Raw genomic sequence first — 19957 nt, forward strand, 5'->3', positions numbered from 1 at the left:
TTAAAAACCCTGAACTTTTATGATTCGCACCAATAAATGTACCTGGACTGCGTAGAGGAGTGGGTCACCACAATATCTTAAAAACCCCGAACTTTTATGAATCGCACCAATAAATGTACCTGGACTGCGTAGAGGAGTGGGTCACCACAATATCTTAAAAACCCTGAACTTTTATGAATCGCACCAATAAATGTACCTGGACTGCGTAGAGGAGTGGGTCACCACAATATCTTAAAAACCCCGAAATTTTATGATTCGCACCAATAAATGTACCTGGACTGCGTAGAGGAGTGGGTCACCACAATATATTAAAAACCCTGAACTTTTATGATTCGCACCAATAATTGTACCTGGACTGCGTAGAGGAGTGGGTCACCACAATATATTAAAAACCCTGAACTTTTATGATTCGCACCAATAATTGTACCTGGACTGCGTAGAGGAGTGGGTCACCACAATATATTAAAAACCCTGAACTTTTATGATTCGCACCAATAAATGTACCTGGACTGCGTAGAGGAGTGGGTCACCACAATATCTTAAAAACCCTGAACTTTTATGATTCGCACCAATAAATGTACCTGGACTGCGTAGAGGAGTGGGTCACCATAATATCTTAAAAACCCTGAACTTTTATGATTCGCACCAATAAATGTACCTGGACTGCGTAGAGGAGTGGGTTACCACAATATATATTAAAAACCCTGAACTTTTATGATTCGCACCAATAAATGTACCTGGACTGCGTAGAGGAGTGGGCACTGGGCACCACAATAAAATATATAAAAACCTTCAACAGATCTGCATTACACTACACATACGGCTGCTCCTCCATCCTCTCCATCATATACATGTTGGAGTTTTAGCGTGTGACAACCTCTTGTTTTTGATAATGTCAGTGCATTTTGAATATTTTTCAATTTGCCCCACACCACTGAATGTACTTTATCTATGATACGCAATACGCATCTATCTATCTTGACTGCGTAGTGTGGTGGCCCCGGTACACAATTTGGTACCGAGGCCACAATATAATTAAAAAACCCTCCACGTGTCAGAATTCCACCAAACAAGTATCTGGACTGCATAGTGGGGTGGCCCCGGTACCCAATTTTATACCGGGGCCACAATACCTCCTCCAAACATGGTACAGACAATTCGTCATTGAGATCCCAGACAGACAGGGTCAAAGTGTTATTGTTTGACTTTGTAAACCCAAAAAACTGTCCCTGTTGCACATAGTCGTGCAATGAAGACTGACTTTTTCATTTAAAGGCACGATCTTTCAAGTGTAGTGTTTGTAAGTCTAAGTCATATTATACTTTTGGTAAAATTGGTTTATTTTGTTCCTCTTTATGGTAATTAGTAATAGAATTAAAGTATGAAATAGAATTAAAGTATGAAATAGAATTAAAGTATGAAATAGAATTAAAGTATGAAATAGAATTAAAGTATGAAATAGAGTGGTATAGAGTTGTAGTGTGGTATAGATAGAGTGGTCCACACAATATAATAATAAAACCCTCAACTGGTCTGAATTCCACCAAACAAGTATCTGGACTGCGTAGTGTGGTGGCCCCGGTACACAATTTGGTACCGAGGCCACAATATAATTAAAAAATTGGGCATCAACTGTCACCGTTGTTTAATATCTGATACACCTAAATATGGACTGCACAGTGGAGTGGCCCCGGTAGTAAATTTGGTGCCGGGGCCACAATACCTCCTCCAACTTCCAAGTGTAGTGTTTATAAAGACAGACAGCGTCGAAGTGTTATTAGTTGACTTTCTTAACCCTAAAATTGTCCCTGTTGCAAATATTCGTGCAATGGACAGTTACTTTTTTATTGAAAGACTCAAGCTGTCAAGTGTAGTGTTTATAAAATATAAACAACAATACAGTAGTTTTAGAGCACGTCAATACCTCTTGTTTTAAATTATGACACGGCATTTTACTTTTGGTTTAATTTCTTGTATTTTTTTAAATTTGGTTTTACTTTTTGAACATGGCAAACGACTGTTGATTGGTCATATAATGCAAAAAAAAAAGGTCCAAGATGGAATTGTCCTTGGGCCCTCACACCCACCCTTATGTTGTTTAAATAGGACATGCACACTTTAACAAACCAATCATTTCAGCGACAGGGCCTACCAAACAACTTTGGCTGAAATGATTGGTTTGTTTGGGCCCCCACACCAAAAAAGCTATTCATCTCTCCCTGTACAGACTAAACAGGCTCTACTGAGGCAAGATGTCGTCCTCATCCTCAACCTCTGATTCCTCTCCCCCTACAGTGTGTACTTCCTCCTCATCACACATTATCAATTCGTCCCCGCTGGACTCCACAACCACAGGTCCCTCTGTAGTATCTGGAGGGCAGTGCTGTACTTCATTGAGGAATTGATTATTCATTTTTATAAACATCATTTTTTCAACGTTCTGAGGAAGCAACCTCCTTCGCCGCTCACTGACCAGGTTCCCCGCTGCACTAAAAACTCTTTCCGAGTACACACTGGAGGGGGGACAACTCAGGTAAAATAGAGCCAGTTTGTACAGGGGCTTCCAAACTGCCTTTTTTTCCTGCCAGTAACAATATGGACTGTCTGACATGTCTACTTGGATGGTGTCAGCAAAGTAATCATCCACAATTTTTTCTACTGTGACAGCATCCAATGCAGCGAGAGTAGACATGTCTGCAATGGTTGGCAGGTCCTTCAGTCCGGACCAGATGTTATCAGCATCCCCGCCAGTGCCTCTTTTGGGAAAACTGAGCTTTTTCCTCGCAGCCATAGATGTGGAAGAAAATGAGGGTGGAGCTGTTGGCATGTCACGGTCCTCTTCAGAGGACAATCTCCTGACCAGCAGGTCTTTGCATCGCTGTAGACTTGTGTCCGCCGGAAACAGAGACACAACATACGCTTTAAACCGAGGATCGAGCACGGTGGCCAGAATGTATTCCTCTGACTTTAAAAGAGTGACCACCCTGGCAAAGCGTACGAAGGGCTATATCCACAAGAGCTACATGCTTGGTGTAATCGCAATGGCTTACCAGCTCCTCCCTCACTTTCTCCAGCTGCTTCTGCAACAGCCTGATCAGGGGAATGACCTGACTCAAGCTGGCAGTGTCGGAACTGACTTCTCGTGTGGCAAGTTCAAATGGCTGCAGAACCTTGCACAACACGGAAATCAGTCTCCACTGCGCTTGACTGAGGCGCATCCCCACTCCTTTGCCTATGTCGTAGGTGGCTGTGTAGGCCTGAATGGCCTTTTGCTGCTCCTCCATCCTCTGCAGCATATAGAGGGTGGAGTTCCAGCGCGTCACAACCTCTTGTTTGAGGTGATGGCAGGGCAGGTTCATGCTTTTTTGATGTGCCTCTAGTCTGCGGTAGGCACTGGCTGAATGCCGAAAGTGTCCAGCAATTTTGCGCGCCACCGCAAGCATCTCCTGCACACCCCTGTCACTCTTGAGGTAATGCTGCACCACCAAATTAATGGTGTGGACAAAACATGGGACGTGCTGGAAATTGCCCATATTTAATGCCCGCACAATGTTACTGGCATTGTCTGACACCACAAATCCCCATGGGAGTCTAAGTGGGGTAAGCCACTGGGAGATAATTTCCCTCATTTTCTCTAATATGTTGTCAGCGTTGTGCCTCTTATTAAAGCCTGTAATACACAATGTTGCCTGCCTTTGCATGAGCAGCCATTTTGTAGATGCTGCTACTGATGCAGCTGTTGCTGTTGCTGCGGAAGGGGATGCATCTACCCAGTGGGCTGTCACAGTCATATAATCTTTAGTTTGCCCAGTTCCGCTTGTCCACATGTGTGTGGTTAAGTGTACAGTGGGTAGAATGGCATTTTGTAGCCCAATAATTACATTTATATGAACCTTCTGGTAGAGGTGAGGAATAACTTTTCTAGTAAAATGGTGTCGTGACAGAATTTGGTTACGGGGACAGAAGACCTCAAGTAACTGTCTAAAACCAGCTGCATTAATAGTGGATATTGGACACAGATCTAATACTTAGTAGCAAAACAGTTATATCGCACTAGGACAATCCTATATTATCCAGGAGGTGGACTTAATGATAAACTCTTAATAGAATGTTTATCTCTCTGGAAAAGGTGCACCCACACATAAAACTGAATGTAAACATAGACAAAGAACAAGTATGTGTTTTAGGGGCACTCAAAGGATAAAAGGGATATTATAAAATTAAAATTTTATTAGATATACATTAAAATAATCTCACATAATAAAATGATGATAAGAGTAGTGAAATATTAAAAACTTGAAATGGAATAAATGACCAAAATACACTATATCTGGTAAAACTAGCAGACGTACTGCCAGAGTGCGCTAACTCTCCTAGAATAATATATAAGTTCTCAACGAGTGCTGAGTTAGGGATCTACCTAAACACCTAACATTCATAATACAATGAGAGGATTAATAAACTCTAAAGGTTGATTCCATCAAAATAAAATAAAAGTATCGTGGTATAAGGCAAAATACTCTACAATCTCCCTCTAATGTAATGAGACGGCAGGGCAGCCTATGTAAATTGTTAATATGTTACAGCTGGTCAAAGCACTACAGCTCTCACAGCTGTAACATATTAACAATTTACATAGGCTGCCCTGCCATTAGAGGGAGATTGTAGAGTATTTTGCCTTATACCACGATACTCTCAATCCATTATTGGTCCAGTCTGCTCGATTTTGCTATCACTTATTGATTATACAGTTCTGCTGCTATAAGATTTGAGAATTCCTATAAAGTGTTTTACTTTATTTTGATGGAATCAACCTTCAGAGTTTATTAATCCTTTCATTGTATTATGAATGTTAGGTGTTTAGGTAGATCCCTAACTCAGCACTCGTTGAGAATTTATATATTATTCTAGGAGAGTAAGCGCGCTCTGGCAGTACGTCTGCTAGTTTTACCAGATATAGTGTATTTTGGTCATTTATTCCATTTCAAGTTTTTAATATTCCACTACTCCTATCATCACTTTATTATGTGAGATTATCTTAATGTATATCTAATAAAATTTAAATTTTATAATATCCCTTTCATCCTTTGAGTGCCCCTAAAACACATACTTGTTCTTTGTCTATGTTTACAGATCTAATACTAGCATAGTCGCCATGGCGTCTGTGATCCACTTTGCGACTGGGTGACAGATTTCATACTTGCTTCCTCTTGCAAAGGATTGTTTAACAGTCAATTGTTGTAAACTACTAGTAGTCTTCTTCTTGGTCTGCTTCTGGGTTGAAGATCCACCCCCCAGCAGCAGGAGCAGCAGCAGTGGGCCTAATGCTCAAGGATTCTTCTGAAGAGCCCTGGATAGGGGAGGAGTCATTTCGCCTTAGAAACTTGGATGCAGGACTAGCTCCGATTACTTGTGAGGATATTGATGATGAAGATGTTGGGGGTGTAGATTGCAGGTGCTGGGATCTAGCTGAGAGAAGGGAGGTAGCTGATGCTGGACTGCTTGTTTTTTTTTTTTTCTAGCATATGTTTCTGATTTTCACAAAAGCTTTCCATGAACTCGCCTCAAATGGCGTAACATGGAGGAGGTTCCTAGATGGTTAAGGTCCCTACCTCTACTGACTGTGGCTTTACAATGCTACAAATGGCTAGACCACTGTTGTCAGGATTTGTGTAAAAATAATTTCACACATAAGAGGTGGATTTTTTGGTCATATGCCCAGACATGACAATTGCCTTCTTCTTATCACTGGCAAGAACTGCTGCAGTCTTTGTTTGAAAGTGTATGAAAATAATATTGTGACCTGTGAGGTTAGCAAAATTGACTGTAAATGACTTGAAATTAATGTTATTGAGGTTAATAAAAATGTAGGGAGAAAAAAGAGCAAAAATATGTGATTTTAGAAAAAAATATGGGTCCAAAACCAAAACACGCAAGGTCGGTTTTGACAAAACCAAAACACGAAGTTAATTTCAGATCTAAAACCAAAACCAGAGACGGGGGTCAGTGAACATTCTAATATAAAGCCATGCCATACAGTATACTAGTTGTATTTTACAGAATGGTTAATAAGTTCCCTAAACTGCTTTTAGATCATATAACTTGTTCTGGGGCTGCTGCAAATGAACATATTCAATATACTATAATGAAGAACATCACAATATAGGGATTAAGAGCAGAAATGAACCTGGAAATGAGCCTAATATCTACACCCCCAAAGAAAAAAATGTGTGACTGCGAATAAATGTAGTTAAACAATAAAAATAACAAAAAATACAAAACGAGTAATGAACATCCAAGAGTAACACAGTTTACCAGAGGACATATTAGAGTTTAATAACCAGTGCATAATTGGCCATACTTGAGAGATCATAGATAACATTGTCAACAGTCATTTAAACAACATTACCATTATAAAGAAAACAGAAAGTGTGAAAACTGCTGCACAGGTAATTGTGCCTCAAAGGTGATGTAACCCATTGGACTTGTAATGTTATTTAGAAAATTAAAATAACCACCTGATTAGTTATTATGGGTTACAGCATTTTTTCCATTCCAATATTTCTCTCTATGTTTCCCCTAAATATTGCACATTTCTGACATACAGTAGAATCTATCACTAAATGTCAAACATATTGACATCACCCACTTTATCAACTGCAATAGATTCAAGTCCAATCCAGTCCAGAGAGATATATTGTAATTCAGCAGATAATGAAGCCATGTGACATAACTTACTATTGGAATATCTTGTATCAGTGCTTCACTAGCTGGAGTAATAAATTCAAACTCTGTTTCTGTGCTGTTTGGGTTGACGACACACTCAATCATATAAACTCGTACATCATGAGAGGAACGAAGCAAAATCTTGCAGGGATATCGGCCAGGTTTTCCAGGGACAAATTTTACTGGAAATGTAACTCCATTTGCTTTATCTGTAAAAAAAAAAAAACCTTAATATATAAATGTGCAGCACACATTATTCATCCAAATGTAATAGTCGCTGCAAATATGGCATAAATATGTACTATTTATCATACTTCCAAGCAGCACTGTAGCACATATCATATGTAGGAAAAAAATCTAAACACTATGAAAATTATATTTTTCTATTTATATGTATAGTTTTGGTTTTAGTGTTTAAATCCAGGAAATTGCATACTAAGCCTAGTATTTATAGGAGTGAGAGGCAGATTGAATCTCCCTGATTTCCCAAAGATAGCCACTTTGTTAGCCTGGTGATGTCATTAGGCCTGGACCACTGATGGGATCCTAGGAAATCTTTCCAACATCCTATATAAGGGACAGGTCAAGTGAGAAGTGTTCCCAAGGATCTCTGAATTAAAGCAGGAATAGGAGCTTAATCCTCTTGCAAAAGTAAGAGGCCTGGAGTCTTATATTAAATGTCAACATATAAAGTTGCTGATATGGAGGTTAGGAACCCTATAACAATCTGCCCATTATAGGTCATATCATTAATGGGATAGGAAGGGATTAGATATTTGGCTAGGCTCCTTTCAAAGAGGTTAGTGGTCTTTAGTTAGAACAGAGACAGTGTGCTGTATTACATGGTTTGGAGATAGATGGCTTTTGTAAGTCTAGCTGTGCACATGACTCAAACAAGCTTTTCCCTGTTATTCAGCATCTGCTATCCACTTAAAACATGTATGTCATTTGTGCTTGCTAGAAGTTGTAAGTAAACATTACATCACTGTGATTGAAGAGTTTGTTAAAGATTGAATGTCCCTGTGCTGCTTGTTACAGATTTCTGTCCTCTCTGAAATTTGCTGTTAATGTAATTATCCTTCATGTTATATTGGTATCCGATCTTCAATATTTTGACTGTTTATTTAAAACAAATTGGACTGTCGAAAAAAACAAAGATTGAGCTACAGATTTCTCAGTACAGAAAATCCCACTATTACCCAGGTCCTATAGAGTGGAGACAACATTGCTGAAATAATGATATGTCTCGTTCTAATACAGTAATACTGTTTACACAGGTGGTGCCATGTCACCAATACCCACAACACTGATTTAATGGTAAATCTACAACATCAAGTTACGAGCCGCAGTGGTGCCTCTAGCTGCTGCGACTCGCTGTTCGAGTCTGTCTCCATGACGACCGGGACATCACTTCTGATTTCGCCCCAGCCGTTGCTAAAGCATCGGTCGCGGCGCTCTGCTGCTTATGGCCGCATTATATCTATTTCTATAACCTTGCCAGAAATGACTTTCTTTCTTAATCTTAAGCTAAATTTATACCTTTTATATACAAATATATCCCTGAAAATTAAGTAACCTTTACAAAGGCTGAAGGAGAAGGAGATGAGTGGAAAACAGGCTATAACACCAACTCAGGGCATTACGAGTATTTGGTTATGTCATTCGGCCTCTGTAACGATCCGGCAGCGTATCAAGATTTAATTAATGATGTTTTACGAGAATTCTTAGGTAAATTTGTTGTGGTCTACCTGGACGATATTTTAATCTATTCGCAGTCCGTGGTTCAGCACTGTCAGTATGTCCGTGAAGTGCTCCTTAAATTCCACCAGCATCATCTATCATCATCATCATCATCAGTTATTTATATAGCGCCAACATATTCCGTAGCGCTTTACAATTGGGGACAAACGTAATAAACTAATAAACAAACTGGGTAAAACAGACAAAGAGGTGAGAAGGCCCTGCTCGCAAGCTTACAATCTATGGGACAATGGGAGATTGACACATGAGGTTAAGTATACATTTTGCATCTTGGCCCAGCCAGACTGCAAAGGTAGGGTGACTCATAAGCTAAATGATCCTGTCACACAATAATGTTGGTCCGGGGGTAGTTGTCTTGTGTGAAATTGTGTAACAGGCTAAAGGTAGTGAGGTTAAGATGGTGGTTGAGGAATATTATACGCTTGTCTGAATAGGTAGGTTTTCAGAGAACGCTTGAAAGTTTGTAGAACAGAGGAGAGTCTTATTGTGCGAGGGAGAGAGTTCCATAGAGTGGGTGCAGCCCGAAAAAAGTCCTGTAACCGGGAATGGGAGGATGTAATGAGGGTGGATGAGAGACGCAGATCTTTTGCAGAACGGAGTTGCCGAGTTGGGAGATATTTTGAGACAAGAGAGGAGATGTATGTTGGTGCAGCCTTGTTGATGGCCTTGTAGGTTAGTAAAAGTATTTTATATTGGATTCGGTAGAAGACAGGCAGCCAGTGTAGAGACATACAGAGTGATTCAACAGAGGAATAGCTATTTGCAAGAAAAATCAGTCTTGCCGAAGCATGCAAAATAGATTTTAGGGGTTTGAGTCTGTTTTTGGGAAGACCAGTAAGGAGGGAATTGCAATAGTCAATGCGGGAGATGATTAGTGCATGAATTAAGGTTTTAGCAGTGTCTTGTGTGAGATATGTGCGGATTCTGGAAATGTTCTTTAGATGTATGTAACATGATTTAGATATAGAGTCAATGTGGGGAACAAAGGATAGGCGTGAATCAAGGATTACACCTAGGCAGCGAGCTTGTGGGGTGGGATTTATGGTCATGTTATCAACAGAGATAGAAATGTCAGGTATGCTCTTGTTGGCGGGTGGGAATATTATTAACTCTGTTTTAGAAAGATTAAGTTTGAGTTGACGAGAGGACATCCAAGATGAAATGGCAGAAAGACAGTCAGTTACACGGGACAACACAGATGTCGAGATATCAGGAGAGGATAGATAGATTTGGGTATCATCCGCATAGAGATGATACTGAAAGCCAAAGGAACTTATTAGATTTCCAAGAGAAGCGGTATAGATAGAGAACAGCAGAGGACCTAGCACCGAGCCTTGTGGTACTCCAACTGATAGGGGAAGCGGAGCAGATGTGGCTCCAGAGAAATTAACAGTGAAAGAGCGATTAGAGAGGTAAGATGAGAACCAGGATAGAACTGTGTCTTGAAGACCTAGGGATTGCAGCGTTTGTATGAGAAGAGAGTGGTCAACTGTGTCAAATGCAGCCGAGAGATCAAGGAGAATTAGGAGAGAGTAATGGCGTTCAGTCTTAGCAGTGATCAGATCATTAACAACCTTGGTCAGCGCAGTCTCTGTGGAGTGTTGAGAACGAAAGCCAGACTGTAGAGGATCCAACAGGTTGTTTGCGGAAAGAAAGCGTGTGAGGCGAGTGTAGGCAAGTCTCTCTAGAAGCTTGGAGGGGCAAGGGAGCTGAGAGATGGGACGGTAATTTGAGAGAGAGTTTGGGTCGGAGTTTTGTTTTTTTAGAATAGGAGTAATCACTGCATGCTTGTATAGTGATGGAAAGATGCCAGTAGAGAGTGAGAGATTACAGATTTGAGTTAGAGGTGAAATGAGCACAGAAGACAGGGATCTACCAATTTGCGAGGGAATAGGATCAAGAGGACAGGAGGTAGAGTAGGAAGATAAGAAGAGCGTAGAAATTTCCTCTTCATTTGTGGGGTCAAATGAAGAGAGGGTGTCAGAGGGTAGTGGGAAGGAAATGAGCTGATGGCTTGTTGAGGAAGAGGATACCATTTCTAGTCTGATCTTATCAATCTTGTCCTTGAAGTAGGTAGCAAGATCCTGAGCACTGATAGTAGATGGAGGGTTCGGGGTGGGAGGATTGAGAAGATGATTAAATGTATTGAAAAGGCGTTTGGGGTTAGAAGCCTGAGCATAGATAAGAGATTGAAAGTATGTTTGTTTTGCAGTGTCCAGAGCATTTCGATAGGAGTGGTAGACAGAAGTATATGTGAAGAAGTCATTAGAGCTTCGAGATTTACGCCAGTGACGTTCTGCTTTACGGGACAGTTTTTGAAGATTTCGTGTTGCTTTGGTGTGCCACGGTTGACATCGAAGTCGACGTGTAGTATGAAGTGTCGCTGGAGCCACTTGATCAAGGGCCGTTGCTAAGGTTAGGTGAAAATGAGGTACTGCCATCTCAGGGGATGAGAATGTAGAGATAGGGGAGAGAAGGTGTTGGAGAGAGGTGGAAAATTGTTGAAGATTAATATAATTCAGATTTCTACGAGTATGAGGAGGCTTGGTTGAGTTAGACAGTAGAGAGGTTAGAGCAGTGGGGGTGAGAGTGTAGCTGATAAGGTGATGATCCGAGAGGGGGAAGGGTGTATTAATAAAGTTAGAAACTGAGCATAGTCTAGAGAAAACAAGATCAAGGCAGTGGCCATCCTTATGAGTAGATGATTCAATCCACTGGGAGAGGTCAAGTGAGGATGTTAGAGAGAGTAGTTTGGAAGCAGCTTTGGAAGGTGGGTTATCAATGGGGATGTTGAAGTCACCCATGATGATGGTGGGGATGTCTGAAGATAAGAAGTGAGGGAGCCATGCAGAGAAATCCTCAATAAATTGTTGGTGTGCTCCAGGGGGACGATAGATCACCGCAACACGTAGGGAGGATGGATTAAAAATGCGAATAGCATGTACTTCAAAAGATGTGAACGTGAGTGATGGGACATTTGGTAGAACTGTGTATGTGCACTGTGGGGAGAGAAGTAGTCCAACCCCACCTCCTTGTCTGCCTTCAGGTCTGGAGGTGTGGGTGAGATGGAGGCCACCATGTGAAAGTGCTGCAGGTGAGGCAGTGTCTGATTGCATGAGCCATGTTTCTGTTATTGCCAGAAGGTTGAGGTTTTTTGAGAGGAAGAGATCATGAACGGAGGTAAGTTTGTTACAAACAGATCGTGCATTCCAAAGGGCACATTTAAAGGACTTGGGAAGAGAGGGTAGACAGGTGATGTGTTTGAGGTTTGCTATAGAACGGTAGTGTTCTGATGTATGTGTGTGTGAGGAGTGTGGGGGACCTGGATTAGGTGATATATCACCAGCTAATAGAAGCAGAGTGAGCGAAAGATAGGCAAGGGGATTGTAAGATGTGTGGCCTTTTATTTTCTGGCGACAGGTGGAGGCTGTACTTGTTAGAGATAATAAATAGGACAACAGTTCATGGGTGTTAAATAGAGGTGAGTGGAGTAATGCAGGTGCAATATGAACAAATTTGTGTGTTGGTGGAGGGGTGAAAGATGACACAGTCCTAAAGATCATGCCATGAAATGAGACTACGAAAAGCAATTTGTGAAACATTGTGAAAAAAGGGGGTAAAAGCAAAAAGCAAGGGTATTTTAAGAATTACCTCTTAGCAGTCTTCCATATAAATAGACAAGTAGTGCAGAAATAGGCTGTGGCAGATGCTGCTTATTGCTGGGAGTTTAATCAAGTCAAATGTAGTCCAATGTTTGTCCACCTGTGTTGTCTAACTGTGCATTTTCGTCCACTTTGTGAGAAAATCCCACTTAGTGCAGAAATCACACACGTCTAACCCCACATACGTCTCCCCATAGAATGAAACTAAGATGTAGTCAGTCTAATTTAGGAATACACTACAGATGTGCTAATTGGTCAGCTAATCAAAGGAAAAGAAACATTTGTGGGAAAGGATAGAGGAGGCCAGATACCTATCATAAATTAGGCAGCAATAAAAGACTGTGCCAACCTAAGTTTAAACAGATAACAGCTTCCTATAACATACTTAAACACAGATTGCAGGGATGAAATTCACAGAATAATGATCAGAGTAGTAGTAGCAGCATGGATGAACATACTTAAACACAGATTGCAGGGATGAAATTCACAGAATAATGATCAGAGTAGTAGTAGCAGCATGGATGAACATACTTAAACACAGATTGCAGGGATGAAATTCACAGAATAATGATCAGAGTAGTAGTAGCAGCATGGATGAACATACTTAAACACAGATTGCAGGGATGAAATTCACAGAATAATGATCAGAGTAGTAGTAGCAGCATGGATGAACATACTTAAACACAGATTGCAGGGATGAAATTCACAGAATAATGATCAGAGTAGTAGTAGCAGCATGGATGAACATACTTAAACACAGATTGCAGGGATGAAATTCACAGAATAATGATCAGAGTAGTAGTAGCAGCATGGATGAACATACTTAAACACAGATTGCAGGGATGAAATTCACAGAATAATGATCAGAGTAGTAGTAGCAGCATGGATGAACATACTTAAACACAGATTGCAGGGATGAAATTCACAGAATAATGATCAGAGTAGTAGTAGCAGCATGGATGAACATACCTGAAGATGAAAAGAGAAGAGAAAGATGAGGATTAGTTGCTGTGTTGTCTAACTGTGCATTTTCGTCCACTTTGTGAGAAAATCCCACTTAGTGCAGAAATCACACACGTCTAACCCCACATACGTCTCCCCATAGAATCTCCCCATGATCATCTATATGTTAAGCTCGAAAAATGTGAATTCGAGGTCACCTGTGTTACATTCTTGGGTTATGTCATCTCCTCCAGCGAGTTCTCGATGGATCCTGACAAGGTCCAGAAGTCCAAGACTAGGTGCTTCCCACTAATTTGAAAGCTATTCACAGACTCCGTTGCTTTGCCAATTATCATTGGAGGTTCATTCTCTCATTCTCAGTACTAGTTGCACCTATCACTGCTCTTACTCGTAAAGGTGCTGATACAGCTAATTGGTCGTCGGCAGCTTTGGCGTCTTTTTCAGCCCTTAAGGATGTTTTTACATGTGCTCCAGTCCTCAACCATCTGAACGCGGAACTCCCGTTTATTGTTGAAGTGGATGCTTCAGACGTGGGGGCTTGTGCCATTCTTTCTCAGAAGGACCTTCGAAATCAAAGACTGCATCCATGTGTGTATCTCTCTTGAAAATTATCGTCCACAGAGATCAATTATGATGTCAGCAACCATTTGATGGGCTCTTCCAAAAGCCATCAAATGGGCTTTGGAGGAGTGGCGATACTGGTTGAAAGGAGCTACCCATCAAATTACCATCTTCATGGACCATAAAAACCTTCAGTACATTCAGGACGCCAAGACCTTGAATCCTAGGCAAGGTCAATAGGCTCTTTTTTTTACCTGTTTCAAGTTCTTAATCACCTTTCGAGCAGGCTCTAAAAACATCAAAGCTGATGCCCTCTATCGGAGCTTCATGTCCTGTCATGCTCCACCTCCTGATCCTCAGCCCATCATTTCATCCTCCTCAATTCACGCAGGTTTGACCCAAGACTTTGGGGTTATGCTTCGTCAAATCCAAATAATTGCCCCTTCTGAAATCCCTACAGCCAGGTTGTTCGTTCCAGTTCATCTTAGAAAAATGGTACTCGCTGAATGCCATGAAAACAAACTTGCTGGATATCCAGGAATATCTAAGACCATCGAAATCCTCTCATGTTGGGTCTGGTGGTTTACCTGGTCTTCCGATGTTAAGAGTTATGTCCTTTCTTGTGAAGAATGCACCAGAAGAGTTCGGGTCAGTTGATACCCTTGCCTACTCCAATTAAACCATAGGCACACCTCTCGATGGATTTCATTGTATATCAACCATGGTGTCAGGATTCAAACCCAAGGCTTCTGTTTCTGTGGACTGCAGCTCTACTGACAGAGCTATTCTGGCTGCTGGACAGTTCCTTGCCTTTATCCTGTGTTCAAGATCAGTCCCAGTGATTTCCTAATGTTCCAGCATGCCTTAGCTCCACCCCCTGACTTCCTATAAAAGCCTGGCCAGTTCCTGTCTCCAGTGCCTGATTATTGCGCTCCTTGCCTGTGATCTAGCTCCTGTTCCTGCTGCTTTTCCAACATGCAGACAAGAACTATTCATGTACCGACCTCAGCTTGCCCTCGACTTCGCTTCTTCCCTAACCATTGGACCTCATTGCCTCTCTGTGTACTGTACCCGGCTACATTTGTCCATGCTTATCATCTAATCTCCTGTAGGCCAGCCTTCCTTCCTGCCACTGGGCTCCTATCCAGTTTCCGGGCCGTGACACATGGTCATCTGGCCACAATACCATATGGGTGGTCGTGGATTGCTTCAATAAGATGGCCCACTTTGTACCGTTACCTGAACTACCTGATGCTCGAACGCTGGCCTCATTGTTCGTTCAACATAGTTTTCAGTTACACGGTCTGCCTGAGGACATCGTCTCTGACCGTGGTTCCCAATTTGTCTCCCAGATCTTTGAGATCTTTCTGCAGCCTGCTGGGAATGAAAGTATGCCTGTCATCTGCTTACGATCCGCAATCCAACATCCAACATCCAGATAAAAAGTAATCAATCACTGGAACAGTTCCTTCGCTTGCATATCTCCAGATTTTATGATAACTAGTCCTCTCAACTCCCGTGGGCTGAATTTGTTTTATAATAATTCTTGTCATCCCTCAACCCGCATTTCTCAATTTTGTTCGGCAACCTCTGTTTCCATCCTAGAGCGAATTCACTCTCTATCATATCTCCTGGTTTTTCCAAAATTCCTTCTACTGCCTCATGGCTCAGAGCCATCTGGAAGAAAGTTCTTGCTCCAGGCCTCCGTCACATCCAAGTCCTTGTCGGATTGTCATCATAGAGCTTACTTTTTTAAAGTCAGTGATAAAGTTTGGCTCTCCACTAGGAATATCAAGCTCAGGCAACCTTATAGGAAATTGGGACCCAGGTTCATAGGATTATTTACTATTATCAAGAACATCAATCTCGTGACTTTTAGACTTAAACGGTCTTCCTCTTTAAAAATTTCAAACATATTCCATTTTTCTCTCTTGAAATCGGTTGTCTCTTCTAGTAAGTTTGGCACAGATCACACAGACCACTGCCAGTCAATATGGATGGATGGAGGCCACAAATTCATTGTGAGAAAAATTCTTGACTCCGAGAAAGTTGAAGCGCAGATTAATTTCTTAGTACACTGGAAAAGTTACAGCCAGGAGAAACAACCTTTGATTCCGCAGAAGCACCTCCATGTTGACAAGTTCTCCAGGAGTTCTTTAGAAAGTTTCCTGGGAAACCTGGATGTTGAGGTGCCTCGTCCCCTCCTTAAGTTGGGGTACTGTTATGAGCCGCGCCTGTGCCTCTAGCCACCGTGACCCACTGTTCCAGTCTGGCTGTGTCCCTCCCATCTCCATGACGACCGGGACGTCACTTCCAGTTTCGACCTGGCCGTTGCTAAGTCAACGGTCAGGGCGCTCTGCTGCTAATCGCCACGTCCCAGCATTAAGGGTTGCCGGACACGTGCACAACCTCCTTAAGTTAATTAATCAGCCTCCTGAAGCAAGTTTACCCTGTTGTGCCTCCTGGGTTCTGATTGGTTCCTTTATATATTTAAGGCAGGGAGGGCTTAGCCTTCCTGCTGGTTATAGCATTCAGTTCCTGATTCCTGACCTGTTCTTCTGCATCGTGCTGACTCCTGGATTAATTTTCTGTGTATGACCTTTGGCTTGTTTCCTGGACTGTGATTCATTGTTGGTGGACATGACCTTTTGCTTGGATATCCTTGCTTTCTGTCAGCCCTGAAACCTTGCCTGAACCTTACCTCGCTGTCTGCTTCTGCCCTCTGACCCCGGCCGGTTCTTGAACATGCTTATCTCCTGTCATCACCTCCTATACCACGCTGCTGTGATATTCATAAGCTTGCAGTTCACTGATTTTAAGACCTGGGGGCATCTGAGTACCTGCGAGCACAACTAGCTCTATGGGAAAAGTGGTTGCTATAGGTGAAGACTTTTACACCCTGTCCTGCAAGCTTATGATAATGAGCCGTTTACCATAACACATCAACTTTAATTTGCTCACTAGCTGATGGACAAAAGGCACTTGTAAGTCCCAAATTATTATGCTGCTCACAACTAGATTAGTTGATCTAAAGCAGGATGTCCAACAAAAAGAAACCAAAAATTGTATTCTACCACAGCATGATTTTTTTTTGTGTAAATATAAGACAAAAGCAGAGTAACACACATACATGGATATGTGTAATACAACGCAATGAACTTCCAGCAGTAAAGTACAGACAGAACTTTAGGATATTTACAACATCATAAAGTGAAGAGGACAACCAGATCATATTATGTGAGTGATGATATCAGAGTTCCTAGTTACAGGTGCTCGATAAAACTTGGAGCAACGGAAGAGCACATCAAGTTTTGTAAGGGCTGCTATAGGTTTTTATAAGTTTATATAATAGCTGTCATATGATACACAGAGTGAGGGGTCAGGAGAATTCTACCCCACTTTTAAAGCAGGTTAAGGAGGTAGAGATGGGAAGGAATGGAACCCTTCTGTGAAATAACATGTTTTCTGAGCTATTTAACTAGAGGGTTCCTGAGTGTGGATAAGACATGGGATCACTTCAACTGAACAATAATTAAACAATTAGATTAAAGAAGATTAAGGCTGATTAAAGGGTTCCAAATGTCTTATTCTGTTACTTTCATCTTAGAGAGTAATACAACATTAATTCTCATCACTAGGGCTTGTGAATGCCCATATAAAACATTTTTCTCAAGATGGATCCCATAAACAAATATCATTAGTCAAGATGATGATCAAACTTCCCTGTGTAGAGAAATTAAAAGTCATTAGGTTTTGTAAGTTGACCTGCAGAAGTGTCTGGGAAATGTAGCAGACACAAATAGGTTATAGGTATAAGACCTAAGTGGGAGAATGAACTAAGTATATTTTGTAAGTAGAAGCAGCTAGGAGCCTTACACTCACCATGTAAAACTACAGTCTGGAAAAGGTTTCAGAAGACCCAAATATTTATACATCATAGATTTTAGTTACCTGCTAGCAGATTGACAAAGATCACAGGTAACACAAAACGTCCTAAATGTGGGATAGATGAGGGCTTCTTTTGGCATTTGATATTGGATTGCCCGAGGATACAGGGGTTTCAGGCACCAGTGTTAAACCGCATTTGGGAAATAAAATTTACTGCACCCTAAAATATGAATATTTGGTTTGACGCTGAGCAACCATATAGAACATAGTACAAGTATCTATTTCACCAACGAATTGCGAGATTGTAGATGGCATCTGAAGCAGTGTTTACAAATGGATAACTCTGGTTAATGAGCTATTGATGTGTGTAGCATCCGCTGTGTGCTTCTTTTCACTGGAGAGCAGGAAGTCCACCTATTAACAGTGCAGATTGAGGAAGTGGGCTAACTGCTCTGCAGTGGAAAAAAGCATACCACAGATCCACTCTCTGGGATTTCAGAACATACAAGAAACAATAATTAAGCTCATAAGTCCTAATTGGCTTTTGTGGTTAACGTTGCTCTTACTTATACACCCTTATTAGGTTTTCTAATGTTTTATATAACTTTCTGTAAGATATTAAATTAAAACCTATTCTCACACATACACATTTCTTTTGCGCCTAAGGTATGTAAGCACTATTTAAAAATGCAATGTCACCATTTGAGCTCCAATTGATTGTGACTGTGGGGAAAGGAGTTTGTTTTGTGCATCTGGTTTGAAGTAGAGATGTTCAATGACCCCCATTTTTTTGTTTTGGATCTGGATTAACTTTGTGTTTTGGTTTTGACAAAACCGCCCTCGCATGTTTTGGTTTCCGATTTTTTTTTTCTAAAATCCCTATTTTGTTTGCTAAAATCACATAATTTGGCTCTTTTTTTTATCCATTCATTATTCATTATTATTAACCTCATTAACATTAGTTTCCAGTTTTTCAGTCAATATTTGTCAAGTGACAAGAACCCTGTTACCCCTCCTGTTTCTGTGTGAGCAATGGCGCTGGATCTCCTGGGGAGGGAGGTACGTATGAAATCCAAAACTCGCGAGATCCGACAACGCAACTATGACGTTTTCCTTGATTCAAATCCAAGAACGTGCAGAGATACCACACCGGCTTGCAAGCCTACTTGGATCCCCTAAGTTCGGGTGGGCTCGGTTTTCATAAAACCGAGCCTGAGCATCTCTAGTTTGAAGGCCTGATCTTTTTTCTGCTTAAATGCTGCCGAATGCTGTGTTGCGTAACTTTGCACAGTGCAAGGAGGTTACGCGTCATACCCAGAGGAGGAGGGAAGGCAGTGTGCTCTCTCTACTTCTTCTGTCAGCCCCATTTGAAGGCTGGAGGGCCACACATGCAGCTCTCTAGCTATGTCATGTTTCCAGTCAATAGTCTAATGTATGCAGTTCTGAAGCACAAAATGGATTAAAGTAGTGAAATGTCCAGTGGGGGAGGGTAAATGAGCTGAAGAAATGGTTTTCGCTAACCTCACCATTCCTTGTATTCTGACCAGTTCTCTCTTCATGTTGATTGAACAGGCAGGGATGGGAGTGCCTATGGAAGGATGTATATGGTAGGGACAGTTTGCAGGCAGCGTTATGGTGAGAACAGGAAGTGTCACATATAGCAAAGCTCAGCAAATGTATGTATCTGTAGCAGTGTGTTGGTTTGTAAAGTGTGTCGTGATTGGGTGTAGGTGCTGTTATATGGCAGTGAATGTCCATAGATGATACCAGTTAATATAGACTACCACTTCTTTCAAATGTTATACAAACAATATAAGACCGCAAATGTATTTTGCTTACCAAAACAATATTTTGCTGTAGTTGAGAATACATGAAATATTATAATATGCTAAAATGTAATTGCATCAATTTGCTTCTCTAATACATCTTCGCTATTTATAATAACTACAGATGAGCTATTTTGCATGTGTATTCATCAAAATATCTTTTTAGGCTGAGATCTTATTATACCATCCTGACAACTAGATTAATGCACACATTATAAAGTGAAGTAGAATTTATTATTTCTCCTGAATTAACATGCAAGCAGGTTTATCATATATCTTGCAGGTTCACAACAAATGTAAAATATTCATGACCTTAGACTAAGAATAAAGTCAGCTGAACAACTCTTTATCTTATAAAAAACTTAGAGATCAAATAGTTTCTGCAATACATGTAAAATTGGAATTAATTCCTACACCTAAAAGGTTTATTGTAGAGGATGATAAACTGTTCACTCAGAAACTGCTCACTGACTACTTGCATATTTCAGTCTTACATAACAAGTTACTGACCGATAAATATATTGCACTGTTAGCAGCACTTTACTGGGGCTCTTGGACTTCTAGTGATAA

The 19957-nt window shown here is 41.0% G+C and overlaps 1 protein-coding gene across 1 annotated transcript in view; it reads right to left on the reverse strand.

Annotated features, from left to right (window-relative positions):
• Positions 1-19957, reverse strand: part of CFAP47 (cilia and flagella associated protein 47) — a 402255-nt gene that overhangs the window by 163150 nt on the left and 219148 nt on the right. Inside the window, exon 46 of the mRNA XM_075200313.1 lies at positions 6739-6935. Within this exon, the coding sequence (XP_075056414.1) occupies positions 6739-6935 (197 nt within the window). The remainder of the gene's footprint in view (positions 1-6738; positions 6936-19957) is intronic.

The sequence above is a fragment of the Mixophyes fleayi genome, chromosome 2 (assembly GCF_038048845.1).
Source record: "Mixophyes fleayi isolate aMixFle1 chromosome 2, aMixFle1.hap1, whole genome shotgun sequence".
NCBI lineage: Eukaryota > Metazoa > Chordata > Amphibia > Anura > Limnodynastidae > Mixophyes > Mixophyes fleayi.